The sequence below is a fragment of the Haemorhous mexicanus genome, chromosome 7 (assembly GCF_027477595.1).
Source record: "Haemorhous mexicanus isolate bHaeMex1 chromosome 7, bHaeMex1.pri, whole genome shotgun sequence".
Classification (NCBI taxonomy): Eukaryota; Metazoa; Chordata; class Aves; order Passeriformes; family Fringillidae; genus Haemorhous; species Haemorhous mexicanus.
In genome coordinates this window covers 39,891,774-39,908,976 of record NC_082347.1, presented here as the reverse complement: position 1 = coordinate 39,908,976, position 17,203 = coordinate 39,891,774, and the positions used below count along the sequence as shown (strand labels likewise).

The following is a 17,203-nucleotide window of genomic DNA, read 5'->3' as shown; positions in this document are numbered from 1 at the left end:
AAAATGTTAGAAGGAAAAGAGGATGCCATCTTAAGCCTCTCCAAGTTTTAATATTGTGTCCTTAATAGCATTAGATTGCTGTTCAGCAGTATATAGTATTAGTCAAGCTTCTGACTATGAAATGCAGATAATTAATTGAAGTTTTAATCTCTGAGTTTTTAGTGAAAAGATCCACACTGGCTGGAAGTGTTACAGTCATATTTGTATTTTCTTCTCCAGGAATCTGACCCCCCCCCCCCCCCCTTTTTTTTTTTAAAGAAAAGAAAAAAAGAACATTTTCCTCTTTGAAGGCTTTCAAATGAAATCTTCAGTCTGGCTTAAATAAATGTAAGGTTTTACCCACAGTTAGAGGCATACACACTTGGAAGTGACTCAAAACATTTGACAAAATGTAGCATTAGTTGAAATGTTCTGTGTCTGGTAAAGATCAGGAGTGCTGTAGAAATGGGATATTCTCAGCCTTTGGGCTATCACATCCACTTGCTGCCAAGTTCTTTTTGCTTTGGTTTGGCTGATCTGTCAAAAGCACAGAAATGCAGGTAGCAGATCTCTGATCTCAGTTCTAGCCAGACTTTCTCCTCAGTTCCTCAAAGCCAGTCTCCCTGTTGGAGCAGCTGAAGTGTTGGTGGTGACTTGATGGTGCTGTTAATTATTTTCATGGAAAGAAAATACAGAGTAGTAAAGAGCCCTAACAAAGGGCCTCTTAATCTTGCAAGAAGCAGCAATTGTTGGCTGGAAATGAAAGCCACACTTCACTGTAGAACAAAGGGATTAAATTCCAGTACACTGACTAATGAATTGTTGCAGCAGTCAAACTAGGGAAGCAGATCCTTCACCTCTTCAACATTCCAGATGGATGGATGTACCTTCCCCAAGAAGATACTCTATAATTGGTTCTAATCTGGAGGGAAATGAGCAGGAGATTGTGTGTATAAAACATTAGAAGAGATGTTCTGATAATACCCTTGAACTTCTGAAGTGCAGGGATGAATAATCTGCCTGCAGAAGCTTTTCCAGCCCTACTCCCACCAGGGAAGTTCCTCTGCCATGAAGATATGTCTCTATCAGAAAAGATCAGAGTAGATAAGAGCCAGATGCTGCCTGAACTCCCAGATTCCCACTTCTACCACCGTGGCAGAAACGCCCCTTCTTCCATGTCAGTCGTTCCTCTCAGGAGTGGATGTCCTGAGGGTTGAGGTGGGATGGGCTCCTTTCCTCTTCCCCAGTCCTTCAGCCTGAGTTAATAGCAGCACATTCCCCTATGCTATGCCCTCACATCTTTACACCCAGTTTACAACTGGGTTTTCTCTGTTGTCTTGTTCTCAGTTGCAGTCAAACAGGCCTTTCTTGAAAAGAATTTTCTTTGGGGTCTCACTAGAGCATGGACTCCTGCAAAAAGAAGAGAGTCAACTCTCCAGCTGGCCTTTGTCTGTCTGGTGTTTGCTAGAAGTTTTTGTGGCCTGGGAGGATTGGCAAGAGGGCTATGAGCTAAGAAATCCTGGAGGAGAAGGAGTTCTGCACTGCCTGTTGCTCAGAGACAAACACTGGCAATCCCACCCATCCAAACTCTTCCATTAGCATGCGGATCCAGCGCCGCTGTTTTGCTGCCTCATCAACATTCAGCTCACATCCCCCCTTTCCCCTAAAGCACCAGCAGAGCTCAAAGGAAATTATTAAAAACACCTTGTATGAGATGAGAGTTCTGATTAGGTTTTGTTTCAGGTGCAAAGCCTGCTCCTGGGATCTGCTTTGAGAGAGTCAATTCTGCTGGAGACCCTTACGGCAACTGCGGGAAAGACTCCAAGAGCTCCTTTGCCAAATGTGAACCCAGGTAGGGCCTCTCCCTGCAAACACAGCAACAGGTGCTGGCAGAGGGCTTGGAACATCTCAAATTATTCACCTCATCCCTGCTTGTGTTGTGTTTATTTCCATCAGGGACGCAAAGTGTGGAAAAATCCAGTGTCAAGGAGGAGCAAACCGACCCATCATTGGCACCAATGCAGTTTCCATAGAAACCAACATCCCACTCCAGGAGGGTGGCAAGATCCTGTGCCGTGGCACCCACGTGTATTTGGGGGATGATATGCCTGACCCTGGGCTGGTGCTGGCAGGAACCAAGTGTGAAGATGGAAAAGTAAGATTCTGGAATGCTCCCAGACCAGGGGAACATCACTGCTGTCATTCAGCCAAGTGCTTTGTACTTCTTTTTTATTTGGATTTTTTTTTTCCCCCCCACAAAATAATTGCTTCTTATGCTCAGACTGAGACAAATTTTCTTCCCTTCTGGCCACTGTTCTGGATTATGGATTTTCAGATGCAAAATTGAGCAACCTGATCCTGGTGGAAGGTGTCCCTGGCCATGGCAGGGGGTTGGAAATAGATGAGCTTTAAAGTCCCTTCCAACCCAAACCATCCTGGGATTCTGTGCAATGCAAGTTGCTTAAGTTTATGACTGATTTTTTGAAGACAGTCCCAAGTATCTGCCCATGGTGGCTTGAGGTTTTCTGCAAAATAAGTACAGCAAAATACATTAGAGGCTTATTAATGAATTCCTGAGCTCAATGTGTTCCCTTTCCCAGCATCTCTGGCATTGCAAAATTGTCATTAACTTCACTTTAGGTTTCAAAATGTATTTTATCTCCTGATTATGACTCCCCACTTCTTTTTTTCATGCAGGAAAACCTAACTCTGTATGCACTCTTAGAAAACTATAAACCCATTGATGCTCAGCCACCATAACTGATTTTAGTGTTTGTGTTCTGCAAACTTTGTGAATTACCCACTGCAAATGCAGCCCAGATTTCACATGGCTGTGAAAAAACTCATTCTAAGATTTTCTTTTGTGAGGAAAGCAACTGAGAAAGATGGGAGGCAGCCATGAGTTTACAGGGGGAGGAGGAATGGAAAGCAGTCCAAGAGCTATTGAAATGAAGGAGGTTTCCATACCCTCAGTGGATTGCTTGCAAAAAGGAGGAAAAACAAGTGCTTTGATAATTTGTGGTAAATTGAAGTAAGCCTCTGAATTTCTGAAAGCTTTTGAATTACGTTGGATTATCTCACTGTGCTGGGAACAGGTTTGAAATCCATCCCCAGTGAAACCACAGCTCTGCTACAGGAAAACAACCCTTACAACATTTCTAAGTCAATCTGTTCTAAAAAGTCTTTTCAAAGGCAACTCAGCACTGAGAAAGCACCCCATTATGTTTTACTAATGAGTATTTAATCTTTCTAATCTATCTAATCATACACATCCACACTATAGAATACACAGGCTAATACTTCTGAAATTGTATGTTTTACTTTGAGGACATTAGTGCATTTGTATTATGGATTAAGAATATGAATTTAAATATTCTTGGGTTTTCTCAACTGGAGATGCACAATTTGAAACGCAGCCATTTTAATGTGATCAGAATTCTGGGAGCTGCTGCACTGTGAATATTTGAATTGTGAATAGTGCTGTAATCAGACCATATTCTCTCCATGCCTGCATGTTGATGCCAATTCACTCTAATTTCCTTTCCATTTTTCCTTTTCCCCAGGGGATAAGTGCCCTGATTAAGCATCCCTGTCGCCTCCTTCAACACCATTCCCAGTTTAATGCTAATTATTGTGACTGACTTTTAGTGCTACTGAACTGCACTGCAGTTAAACATGAGCAAAATGTGCAGTGTGGGGCTTTTTGACCTTTTTTGTTGTCAGCATAGCATAGGAACAGTTATTCTAGTCCTAATTTCTTCTTTTTTCAGTTTGGAGTAGGGTAACTTCTCATTACTGATGTGCTCATCAGTTGTGTGTGTGGTTGTTTGATGTTATTATTGCTCAGCACTAATCTTGCTTAACCTCAATTTTCAGCTCCATTGGCAGCGTAAAGTTTATCTGCAATGGCTGGAAAACAAAACAAAACAAAAAATCTGAATTTTTTTCCTGTGCATGTGCTATTTGTTTACTTCCATTTCCTGTAAATATTAAATGTTAAATAGGGTTGGTTTCTACTTGACACCCAAAAAATGGTTTAACATGGAAAAACTCAGGAAGATCTTGGTTTTCCTGGAAAACAATGATGAGCCCATAAAAATCAGTGACCTCACTTAAATATTCACCTACCCTGGGTCCACGTTCTGGAGTGGAATGAAAAATATTTCCCTATTGATAGAAACAAAACTCTGATGATTTTCACCATGAGGATCCAAAGCTTTGCTCGAGGAATCATCTGCTGTGGTGAAGACAGGAAGGAAGATACAGCAGGAACCTGAAGGAATCCTGTTCAGTGCACTCCTAGTCCTGGGAAAAAATGCATATTATTGATTTTTCAGTTGGCTTAAAAACCTCCCAAACCCCAGGGTCTCCCCACTAGTTCCACTTGAGTGGATCTGTGAGGGTTTGCTTGCACAGGCTCACGCTGTGAAGTGTGTGTGGAGCCAGGGCTGGCCAGGAGAGCAGAATTCCACGTGCTCAGCTTTGGATCTCAAAGCTTTCAAAGGGGCTGAGGGAAATGAGAAGAAGACACCCAATGCTGGTGTCCTTTGTGTCCATATCATGATTTATATTTGCGTGTTGGGAAATGTCTAACTGCTGAAAGAAGGGATGCAGTGCCCTGGCAGCCCCAGCAGCTCTGTCCCTGCTCAGACTCCTTTGTTTTTCTGTTGCAGATTTGCCTGAACCGGCGGTGCCAGAACACCAGTGTTTTTGGAGTCCAGAAATGTGCCACCAAGTGCCATGGACGGGGGGTGAGCATCCTAGGACAACATTTCTTACAATCCCTCAATAACCACTGGACAAGAAATCACTTTTGTAATGGCTTTGAGATCTGTAATTGCCTGCAATAGATCAGAGTCACTGCAATACATTTTTGTTATGTATTTCCATTCCCACTGTGCCTTATATGAAAATTGTTTTTATTTGACAAAGAAATGTTTACCAGGCACTAACTATCTTGTTCTTAATTGACAGCCTGTGATACAAAGGAATTTTGTAATCCTCAAAGCAGTTTGAAGTCTGACCCTCCATCATGAAGAATTCCCATTAAAAATCAAAAATGCAGTTTCTCTATAAATACAAAGAAATTGAAGTTTTTGAATTGAGCATTGGAAACATTGGGATTGAGAGGCAAATGAAACAGCATTTCCTAAAACATTTAAAAAAAGTAAAACCATATTGATGAGTTTTGTGGCCTGAAAGTGGCACAGAATGAAAAATGTGATGATACATTTAATAATATCAGTGGTTTGAAACTCAGTTTATATTATGGTAATGTTAATTATATCAGGCTTTGCCTTATTAACCTTGATGTGCTGATGAGCTGTTGGGTTCTCTGAAAAGCTGTGGCAGCCACGCTGGAAGAGCCATAGAAATTCACTGTCCTCTCTGAGGAAGGATTTTAATTTGCTTTAACTTATTTTATTACCCTGAATTTGCAAAAGTGAGCAGTGTTGATGGTGCTGCCTCTTATCATTGAGGATGGAATGAGGAGAGGCTTGGACTGGCATTTTTTATGTCTGTACAAACAAGAACCTCTGGTGACTCCTCAGTGGCAAAACTGACCTCGTGGAATTGTAAATGGGAACTCCTGCAGTGCTTTAATTTAAAAAAATAATGCTTTACAAAGTATATTTTTAATTATCTTGCTGTCTTTGAAATGTAAATCTTTTTTTTTTTTTAAATTTTACATGACCACAGCCAGTCTGAGCTCTCTGAATATTTTAGTGCTCTGCAGACACAGGGAGCACAATGCTTCTGAAAGCCTGCCAAGCTGACCTGGCCAGAATATTGCATGTTCAGAATAACCCAAACTCCTGTGAACTGATTTGTGTCTTACTGAAAACTCATTTATTAATCTGTGCTGTGGGCTCTCCATGGTGGTGGCAGATCAGTGGTGGTTGGGGTTAGCACAGAATTAAGGACCTTATTGACAACAAGCCCTAAGCCCAAAATCTTTATTTACAAATTGATTTGAGCACGTATCTTCTGAACAGAGAGAGACATGGTTCTCCCAGGAAAATCCTGGGAAGCTGTGTGGAAGCTGTGAGAAACTTAGATGAAAGAATTCAAACAATTATTATCTCTCTTGCTGTAACCATTGTTTATAGATATGGTTTTCTGGAGTGTGCTATTCATAGTTCACCAATAGTGTGAGAAAAGATTCCTAAAGGTCTTTGCTCCACCACTGTTTCTATAGGAACTGTAGATTTCTAATAATCAAGTGTCTTTTCAAGCCTTCTAATGATGGAGTCTCTGTATCACCTTTGGCTGTCCCCAGTGCCCCTCCAGTGATACTTGGGGGGCTGACAAAGCTCTGCTGCTCCTGTGCAGGCAGGAGAAACTGAAGGTACCAGGCAGATAATGCTGCTGCTGGAATCAAACAGAGAACAAGACTTAAGAGGTGTCTGATTATCCTCATATTGATGTTGTCAGCTGGGGCAACTCCAACGATTTCCTGCCAAAGAAATAATGGTTTTTAGGATCCCTCTTCCTCTGTGGTGAGTTGCTCTTTGCCACCTCAGTGTGCAGCAGGCAGCTATCAGCACATCTCCTTTCTTCTCCAAGTTTTATTCCTCTCTGAAGTGTCACTGTCTGATTAGAAGCCCTTATCAGCCAGGGCTGCTCTGGATGTTTTTTATGTTAAGCCATTTGTCTTGTTTTGCAGGTCTGCAACAACAAAAAGAACTGTCACTGCGAGGCTGACTGGGCCCCCCCCTACTGTGACAAGCCAGGCTTTGGTGGCAGCGTGGACAGTGGGCCCATCAGACAGGCAGGTCAGTGGGAATTCAGGCTCCACCTTTTCTTTTTCTAGGATAAAGAGTGGAAACTGGTCAACCTCAGAAAGAATTATTTCTACACTTTGTTAATTTTAAAGGATTTCATTATTCTGTGCCTGTTTTTCCCCAGAGTGTTGGAACATTAGTGACCTCCAAGAAATGTTTCTGGTTTGTGTCTGAGGACATGACAGGACAAGTAGTCTCCTCACAAGTACATGTACAAACTAAATCTCAATGGGAAATAATGTCAGTTTTCATATGAACAATACTGCTCTAAACCAAAATGGATCTCTCCTCTGCATGCCAGATGCTGCAGTGGGTGGTAATACTGAAATTATGACAGCATGGTTATTTCCATGACAAAGCTTCCCATCATGATTTCACTGCTGAAAGATTTTTGGTTTTTGAAGAGAGCAAAGCAACCCTGGCCAGGCAGTGAGCAGGCCCTAGGAAGAAGTTAACTCCATGTGATTTTTTTGCAGACAATAAGAGTTTGACCATAGGAGTGTTGATAACAGTCCTGTGCCTTATCTTTGCTGGATCAATCATGTACCTCAAAAGGAAGACTTTTATGAGGTGGTTGTTTACAAGCAAGAAGACAACAATAGAGAAATTAAGGTATGCCTATTTTCCCTAATTATATTCCAATAGATATTAAGGAGAGGAAGCAGTAAACACAGCAATTCTCATCACTGTGAATGTATTAGGAAGAGCCAGCCTTGACAAAAAATATTCACTATTATCAGCAGTGCTTTCCCTGGGCTGGTTTAATTTCATTGAAAGGCAGTAAATAACACAGGTATTGGTTTGAATATATCCCTCTTTCCTTTTGGGATGAAAAATTAAGCAGTGATGGAAGTATTGCCTTTATTTTCATTTTCCTGAAACAGTTTCATTACACTGCATGGCCTTTTATCTAAACTCAGCTGAGTGAGCTGAAACTTTCCTATTTGAGGTCATTACTGTTTAAATGTTAGATTCATTAGAATAGTCTCCTGGGTGTTACAAAGCTGCATTTCCACAGATTGCAGAAGCTAATTTAACAGACTACTGGTTTCTAGAAAATCAATATTTATTTTTATTCTTGCAGGAGTGCTAGACAATTTTTACTTTCCTTGTTTACTATAACCAGACAGAAAGTCCTTGCAAAATCCCATTCTGAAAAGAGGCTCCTGTTTAAGAAAATGTTACAAAGCAGAACGTTGTGTTCAACAATTAAATGTTTGTATTGCAGGTCTGTGAGTCCAGCAAGACCTTCCAGTTCATCTGAGCCAAATCATGTTCATACCATATGTGTCAGTAAAAACCTCACAGTGAAGCCACAAAATACAGCCATACAGAAAGTGAGCCCCTAAATAATTTTTTTTTTTTAAAGTGGGGGAAAACCAAGAAAAGGTCTCATGGATTCTGGATCTCAATTAAATGATTTATTGTAATGCAATAATTACATGAACTTAATATAATGTGGGAGTAAGTAAAATGGGAGAGGATGTAGGCTTCAAAATTCATTTATGGCTTCCACACTGAATACAGGTGGAGCTGTCCAGTGCAGAAAAGAAATAGTTTTGTCTCTAGGAGGGAAAAGCAAGGGACAACCATGGATTTTAAAGTAACAATAGGCCAGGTTCGATGGGGCTTGCAGCTCCCTGATGGGAGGTGTCCCTGCTCATGGCAGGGGGTTGGAACATGCTGGTCCTTCAGATGCCTTCAGACCAAACCATCCTGTGATTCTGTGCCAGCCCTTGAAATGTGTAATTTTGGTGGAAGATTGAAATGTGTAACTTTGGTTGGATGGTTGAAATGTGCAACTTTGGTGGATGATTGAAATATATAACTTAGATTGGATTACTGAAATGTATAACTTTGCTGGATTATTGAAGTGTATAACTTTGGTGGATTATTGAAATATATAACTTTGGTGGATAATTGAAGTGTATCACTTTGATTGGATTATTGAAGTGTATAACTTTGATGGATTATTGACATGTGTAACTCTGGTGGATGATTTTTCCCAGAGGGACGGCCCCAGGCGGCCGCTGCCGTATCAGATCATCGACATCAGCGACCCTGTGAAGACACACGAGGTGCCACCATTAAAAACACCCCAGAGAGTCCTGCCACCCCTTCCCCAGCTGCCAGGCCACCAAGCTGGGCCTGAGAGACCCCTGCCAGCTAATCCTTCACTGAGGTTCTCCCAGGTAACCATTGATTCTCTTCTATGTAATATTTACTCTGTGAGTGTCTGGAGAAATGAAGTGTTTTCTTATCTTTCCCACAGTATTTCCTTTATGCTTTCTGTGAGTTTAGAACTGTGCTGTAGAAAAATTGCTTTGTGGCAAGTGGGGCTGTGATCCTAAAGTTTAGGATCCTGAACTCTGCCTTCACCCCTCAAAAGACAGCAGAACAAACACATTAGAGGCAAACACATCTCTGCAGCTGCCCAAGCAGAGGAGAGCTGCCCGGTTTGTCAGTGAGCTGCCAAGCACAGAGAGCTTTGGGAGCGATGTGCAAGAGCAAAAGGTGTCTTAGCTTGATGTGCTTCTGCCCTGCCAAGGGCTGCATGAAGCACAGTCTGTTTTTCCAGTGCACAGACCCAAAAACCACTGTTTTCCTGCAGACACACCTTTCACTGCAATGTTTAAGTAGAGATGGTAAATATCTTTTATTTTTGGATAAGATGCATCTCAGGGCAATAGACAAGGTAGATGAAGCTGTGTGTATTAAACAGTGCCTTTTCTTGTCACTGGCTGCTCCCTTTTGGTGGCACTTTGGAGTGACTGTTTCTAAGCAAAGCACCCAGGCTGTTCCTGATCTGGGTGTGGTACGAGGTTAAGATAGCATGAATTAAAATTTTAATTAATAAAAGTTAATTAAAAGCTAAAATAAAGTTGTTAACACCGGGCTCTCACCTGCAGGAGCCCTGAGAGCTGCTCGAGACCCTTTCCTGGTGCTGGATAGGACGAGACAGCTCTGAGACAGTGCTGGAGTGCAGGGCTTTGAAAAGGGATTGGAAATATGTCAGAAACAAACAGGGATGAGAGAGGCTGCCCAGAGAAGTTGTCAGGGTGCCCAGGGCAGCCGTGGCTGCCCCTGGATCCCTGGAAGTGCCCAAGGCCAGGTTGGACAGGGCTTGGAGCAGCCTGGGACAGTGGAAGATGTCCCCTGCCCATTGTGGCAGCAAATAAAGTATTTCTAGATTTAATTTTTTCTAAGCCTGAACATTGTACCACTCAGGTTATACCAACTTTTACAAGGGCAATCTGTGTTTTATTTGCTTTTTTGTCTTCCCTTTTCCATGTTCCAGTCATTTTCCTTTCCAGGGGAATCAGGAATGCAGATTCTTTCTAAAATAAATTTTGTAGAGAGGCAGAAGCAGTATTGATTCCTGTTGCTTGTCTTTAGCTCCAGTGGTCTTATTGTTCATTTTCTTGTATTCTCTAACATTCTGCACAATTCACAGTGGTCACAGGGAAGATTCTAAGTGCAAGTGCTTTTCTGCTTCTTAAGCAGAATAGGGATGGAGAAAAGGCTTTCCAAGGAAAAGGAGCCATCTGTCATTCTGATGCTGCATCTGCACCTGCCCCAGCCTCACTGCCCATCACAGCAGCCCAGCGCCTCCCTGCAGCTCATGTTCCTAAATCCTTGTGCTCCAAATGCCACCCAAAGTGCCAGGTGCAATACCAGACCTGCAGCACTACCACTAGCAAAGACTGACAGATCTGAAACTGCCAAAAAGCTGTTCAGCTTGGCAGCTCAAATGCATTGTGACAGTTCCTTCATCAAGCAAAATATCATTGCACCATTTTCAGTCTCTGCATGGAACACAAACTGGGGATCAGCTCAAGGCAGCCTAAAGAATGAGCAAGAATGGATTCTTTCAAAGTTAGATCATAACCTCAATATTGTCAGAAACAGCAACTTTTTAGATCAGAAGGACCAAAAAAACACTGTGTGGGGAGAAAATCTTTCATTCCTAATTTAATTTTTTTCCCCTCAAATCTTGGAAGAAGTAAAATAGCTCAAGAATAGTTTGGGATAATAAATATAGAGAGGACTTCATGTATTGCTTCAGCTCTCTCTTGGAAGCACATCCAGAAGGTCAGCAAGAGGAAGGACTTTAAAAATCATTGCTACGTTCAGGATGTCACCCAGATGCTCAGTGCTGCAGGATGGTGCTGTAAATTATATAAAATTTCCTTCAGTTGTAAGTAAAATAGTTAGAAAACAAAGACAACACGAAACAAACCAAACCAATCAACCAGACAAAAAATCCTCAGCGAATTAGCTCTTGCCAAGTTTAATATTTAATTATCTTTTGACTGAAAAACAGCTTTTCCTTCTTTCAGATGCTCTTGCAAGGCAAACAGTCTTTATTGATGGGCCAGATTCACAGTCAGTATAAATCAGCAGAGCCCCATGTGAATCAAGGGAGCAGTGCAGGTTTGTCCTAGCCATGGGTTCAGTCCAGGTTTTTGGATTTGATCTCTTCCCCTTGACTTTGTTGATTTTAACATTCAGTTGTTGCCTCTGACACTCTCATCCTCTTATTACCAAAATATAGTTCATATTTTACAGCTCATCCTAATGCCAGGAAATAGAACTTTTTGACTTCATAATTTTACCACTTTAAAAAGTGGTTTTACTTGTTCCTCAGCTCAGCTCCTGCTCCTTCTGCCACAGTTATCCTGGGAATATCTCTCCTGTGACACCTCAGCCTGGCTGTAGACACTGAGGGCTTTCACGTTCTTCTTTAAAAATCAGTGGGAAAAACCCTGGAATTTCATGCACCTGATGTCTTTGGAGCTGCTCAGTATGAAAACTGTGGGTTTTCATTTCAATATTTAAAACAACACTTCCCCAAGCAGGGCCTGAATGCATTAAATGCCAGGTTGTGGATGTAAAATGGACCAAGAAATCCATTCATAAACTCTTTGTGAGGAAGGGCTGAAGCTTTGTAGGGGAAGAAGGGGAGGAAGAGGAGTGAGGGAAGCAGAGCTGGGGTGATACCCTGAGCTGTGCTGCAGATTCCCAGCACATCAAAGGCTCTGCAGGGCCCCTCATAAGTTAATACACAAAGTTTGGATTCTCCTGTGGCACAGAAAGAACAGAGCAGACCCTCCTGTAATCAGCCTGGGGGATGGGATTTATTTCCTCACAGAGCTTTTCCTCTGTTCCTAAGGTTGTGTGTTCCTAGTGGCATCTCCTTCCTATCAAGTGCTGCTCCATTTTCCTTCACCTCAGCCACCATTTATCCTCTAGCTCCATTTTTATCAGAGTTCCCTCCCTTTTGAATTTTTTTCTTTCATTTACCCTTTCCTAGCAGCTTGCCACCACATTACACTTTCTGTCAGAACACTTGGCTGCTTCCTCCTTAAGGATATTTTAACTTGAGGACATTTTGAGTGGGAAATGAATGAATAAATAAATCAGGAGTTGGGCCTGTGTACCCATCAGTACTAGAACTTGTTATGCAGAGAATGAAACAGAGGGTGGACATTATATGCAACTCTAAAATGTAGTTTGTGGCAAATTTGAACTTATTATATATGAGATTTACTTAAGCTCATGTATTTTCTTCCTTATCAAAATGCCTGTGGACAATCAATTTGCATTTTCTTCTTGAAAGAGCAAATATTTGCCATGGAAAGTAAAAAAACAAAGGGATGCTCAAAACAAATAACAAAAAGTTGGACTTTATTCAGGAGCAATTCATGCTCTGATTGCTTGTTTGGATCACATCTTTCAAAGGATCTTTAATCAGATTATGCTTGTAAACTCTCCTTGTTTCCTTTAACTTTACCAATGATACTTAACTAAAAATAAGGAGTAAAATTCCTTGGGAAGAGCGTGGCTAGGCAGCTCCAGGAGTAGAAAGATCTGAAGTGAGTTTGGGGATAAACTGGAGAGATTTTTGTGCCCTGAGCAAGCCACTTAATGTGTCCCAGCTCGCCATAACAGCACAAACAGCTAAGTTTCCCTGTTTGCAGGGACCACCCAGAGGAGCCACTGGCCCAGCCTGACAGCAGATGACTTCTGTTCTTTATTAATGGAGCCTTTCATTCCACTGAATGAAAGCACAGCAAAACAAATCCACAGATGCTCCCAATCCAAACCAGACTGGGGCACTTTGGTTTTGTGGCCATCTGAATTTCCATTTTAAAGTCATGTTGAGCATTCCCACCTTTCTATAGAAGTAATTCTACAAAGTTATGTATTGAATCTTTGCTGCTTCCATTTACCACCAAGTAAGCATTGAGTCCAGTAGAGATGCACCCTGCACTTCTAGAGCAAGGAATCAGAAGTCATAAAATCATGAAAATATAGTATTAAATCTTTGGTTTACAATTAGAGTGCCAGTTTATTAAAATAAGTTACTTTTTACTCATTTAAACTTATCTGGTCATAGCATATCTTCAAGTTAGGTTTAGATTAGGTGCTAGAAATAGTGAAGGGGGGATGAGGTGTCAGTTTCACCCAGAGTTGTGGCTGCCTCCTGGAAGTGTCCAGGGCCAGGCTGGATGGTGCTTGGAGCACTCTGGTGAAGCCTTAAGTTTTAGCTTTCATATTTTCCAGATTTTGTACTTTATTAGGAAGTAGCTCTGAAATTCAAATAAAGTGTCAGCAAGTTCTCCTCTCAGCTCAGTCACACAGAACAATCCTTTTCCAGGCCCAGAACCAAGGTAACAACTGCAGCTTCAGCCCCAAAAAGTGCAAACAACAGGGAGCTGAGGAGAGCAAATCTGGGAGGATGGGACTGCATCACCTGGAGCTGCAGTTGGACAATGAACCCCAATATGGAAATGGACCAGAACTTTTATAAGTGTGAGAACTCGTGACACGCTGCCCATCTTGGGTTCATTTACATTGGAAATAGAATCAATACTGTCTCCTATGTTTTAGCAAAAATACTGCACAAAGAAATATTGAATAAACTTGCTGTCCATTCCAGTCAGATATTCTGAAAGCAACAACATTTCAACATTAACCCCAGTATGGAAATGGACCAAAACTTATACAAGTGTGAAAACTCATGGTCCACTTAAATGGAGCCTTGGCCAGGCTCTTGTACTGCCCAGGGTGAAGGCTTTTAATAAATACCTGCTGTATTCCTTTAAATCCTTTATTCCTTTGACTTTTATTCTTTATTCCTTTAACCCTGTTCTCAGCAGCCTCCCAAGGCATCACTGGCACCGTGGAAGGTGTCCCTGCCCACGGCAGGGCTGGCACTGGGGCCTTTAAGGTCCCTCCCACGCCAGCCCAGTGTGTGACCCCACGATTGCATGGCTTTATCTCAGCTGTAGCTGTGTGGAGGGTGTGATGTCCCCTCTGGGAACTGACAGGAGCTCGTGTTTCCTGCAGGAGCCGCCCAAGCCCAGCGCCCCTCGGAAGCCTCTCCCCGCGGACCCGCTGGGCCGAGCGCGCCGCGGCCCCGCCGGCCGGGCCCGGGCTCTGCCCCACGGCAGCCCTGCCAGGTCAGTCCTCACCCTCCTGCCTCGGGACTGCAGCTGCTGTGCTGCACATCTCCTTCTAACCCTGCAGTTTGCCATCTGCTTGTAACCCTGCAGTTCAAACTGCACACACCGTGGGAGCTGCTGCTGCCCCAGCTGGGCAGACACAACCATTCCTCTCCAGGCCTGGGGACCAAGGACTCCTCACTGCCTCGGGGCCCAGAAGTGTTAACAAAAGTGATTGGGGGGAGAAAACTCGAGGTAAATTACTTCATTAACTGAAGCTGTAATTGGAATATTAATCCCCAATATGCAAATGGACCAGAAGTATGAAAAACCCATGACCCATCATCCATTTCTGGTGTAGTCCCTGGGGGGCTTCATCTGCCCAAAATGTGCCTGAAGTTCCTTCAATATTACCCCTTTTTATTCCCTTAATTTTCCCTTTTTCATAAAAGTATGAAAACCCATGACCCATCATCCATTTCTGGTGTAGTCCCTGAGGGGCTTCATCTGCCCAAAATGTGCCTGAAGGCCCTTTAATAAATATAACCCCTTTTTATTCCCTTAATTTTGTCTGGCCTCTGGTTTTAGGTCATCCCAAAAAGGTATCAAACTTAACACCTGGATTGTAGCACTTCACAGCAAGGTGGCTGAAATGGCTCAAGGAGCAACAACCACTTCCAACATAATTTCCATCTCCAATTTTACTGATCACACTGCTTCTCATGGGGAGTGCACCAGCACAGTTGCTCTGACTCCCACAGAATCTGGGCATTTATAATACCTGAGATGGCTTGACTGTAAACACCTGGCTGCATATGTGCAAAACTAACCAATAAATCATTTTTCTCCTCAGACCCACCCCCCCTTCTGAATTAGGCTGAGAACTGAATGCTGTTAAAATCAGCCACCAAAAAAGTGATTTCCTGATCATCCATTTCCCAAGGAAACATCAGTTGACATCATCTGAAAATGTTATCCAAAAGATTCAAAAAGCATAGAAATTGTGCACTTCAAACATATAATGTTTGAAAAAAATAATCAGGAACTGGAATAACTACACCCAGTGTTAGTGGGTTTAGTCCATGCTGTTTTCTTACCCAGTATTCCTCAGTTTTCTGTGAATAAAGTAAGCCCCAAGGAAGATAAAAGTGGTGTTTTAAGCTACAAGAATTCTACCAGTAAAGCACTTAAGTACTCAGAAACATTAAAAGTTGAACCAATATAGTCTCCTATATTTTAGCAGAAATATTGCACAAAGAAACTTTGATTAAACCTCCTGGCTGTCCATTCTAGTCAGATATTTCCAAAAAAACAACATTTCAAGCTGATTCCTACAGCTTTTGGAGACCACCTGGAATTCTGCAACATTACTGCCATTTTTGATCAGGTACAAAATTGATGAGTAACAATTTGCTGTTTCCTTTCTTTCCAACAGACCTGCTCCCAAACATCCACCACAGGTATCCAGGTCCAGCAGCACTATGGATGTGAAATGAGTAGAAAACCTGACACCTTTATTTTAAAAAGTGAAGACAGAAGTTTGCACTATCTTTCAACTCCAGCTGGAGTTCATTTCTATGACAATACTTAGAATTTTTAATGTTTAAAACAGCATTATTTTTAAGAATTCTGAGCTACTGCCTTTGGTGCTGTGCTGTGCTATGGTGCTCTGTATACTTGCTCAGGTACTTGTAAATTATTAATTTATGTTGAATGTTTATTACAGTGCAGTGCACTGTAGTAGATATTTTTACCATAGCTGAGTTTTCCTAAAAAGGAAACTTTTTTTTGTAATATTTCACTGAACTTGAATAATTCTGCTCTGTTGGTCCTGTGTAGATTTCTTAGTTTTGTTCTTTAAGGGGTGCTGATGCAGATCAGTGAAATGTGTAAACAGCTCCATCTCAATGCTCCTTACCCAACTTCTGAGTAAATATGGCAGGGTGAAAAGACAAAATCTCTCCTGGAACTGGGGGAAATGCCCAATACCTGCACACAAGGTGTGGCCTGTATGTAACCAAAGGCTCCCTCTGTGTCTGCAGCTGTACTGTAATCTCAATTTTCACGTGACTGTTTGAGATCTCCCAGAAATCTCTGTGCTGAAAGAGGATGCATCCACCTGGGAGAAGTCCTCTCACTGAAGAAGTACTGTAAATCACCCAGCTGTGGTGCTTTTAACCTCATTTTCCTCAAACACAGCCTGCTTAGTCCATATTAATGCAGGTATCAGGTCTCCCTGTGCCATCTCCTTTTTGATGCTTTGGTAATTAAATTCCACCCTCTCATTGTTGTCCTGATTAGACTGGCAGTGCATTACACCCAGGGCTGGGGGGAAGCCAAGAATTACATTTAAAAATCAATTTTTATATTATTTCCTTTTGCCTCACTGCTCTGCTTATCACCTGTATTTTGCATATTTACTACTGTTTTGTATTAAACTTCTACAACGTTGCTCCAGGTTTCTTAATTCCCAAATCAAAATGTGTATTTTAATACATAGACTTGGATTATTAAAAAAAAAAAAAAAAAAAGTTAATCTCTGCTCTGTGATTACACCTGATCTCTTCTGTGCCTTCTCAGCAGCACTGCTGAACACAGTTCCACCTGTAAAAACAGCAATTTTTAATTATCAGTTGAAGCAGAGGGAGAAGGGACTATCATCTTTAATGGTTTCCTCATTGCTTGTGGTTTTTGTTTCCTTAAGCAAAAATAAAAGCATTGACAGAAACTCACACCTGGCTTCAGGAAGTGTCTTTGTGTTTCATTCTCCTCCTTCACAGCAACACAGTCTTCAAGTGTATTGGGAAAGTGAACAAACCAAAATCAACCCCAGCTTAGTCTGGTGCTCAATAGCAAAGGAAAAGCTTCACAAATGTATTTCAATTCTCAGAGCAGCAACAGGGCTTTGTGTGTGGAGAATCACAACAGAAGGGTGGGGGAACCAAGGTGATGCTTTTTTGTGTACTTTACATATTTCTGTATTTAAAATAC

The 17,203-nt window shown here is 41.9% G+C and overlaps 1 protein-coding gene across 1 annotated transcript in view; it reads left to right on the top strand.

Moving 5' to 3' along the window:
* The window catches only part of ADAM12 (ADAM metallopeptidase domain 12), a 180,851-nt gene extending 163,907 nt beyond the window's left edge, over nt 1-16,944 (top strand). The window contains exons 15-23 of the mRNA XM_059852207.1: nt 1,723-1,831; nt 1,936-2,134; nt 4,653-4,730; nt 6,647-6,755; nt 7,241-7,376; nt 7,993-8,101; nt 8,774-8,956; nt 14,118-14,230; nt 15,648-16,944. Coding sequence (XP_059708190.1) covers nt 1,723-1,831; nt 1,936-2,134; nt 4,653-4,730; nt 6,647-6,755; nt 7,241-7,376; nt 7,993-8,101; nt 8,774-8,956; nt 14,118-14,230; nt 15,648-15,708 — 1,097 coding nt within the window. The 3' untranslated portion in view covers nt 15,709-16,944. The remainder of the gene's footprint in view (nt 1-1,722; nt 1,832-1,935; nt 2,135-4,652; nt 4,731-6,646; nt 6,756-7,240; nt 7,377-7,992; nt 8,102-8,773; nt 8,957-14,117; nt 14,231-15,647) is intronic.
* The last annotated feature ends 259 nt before the right edge of the window (nt 16,945-17,203 follow it).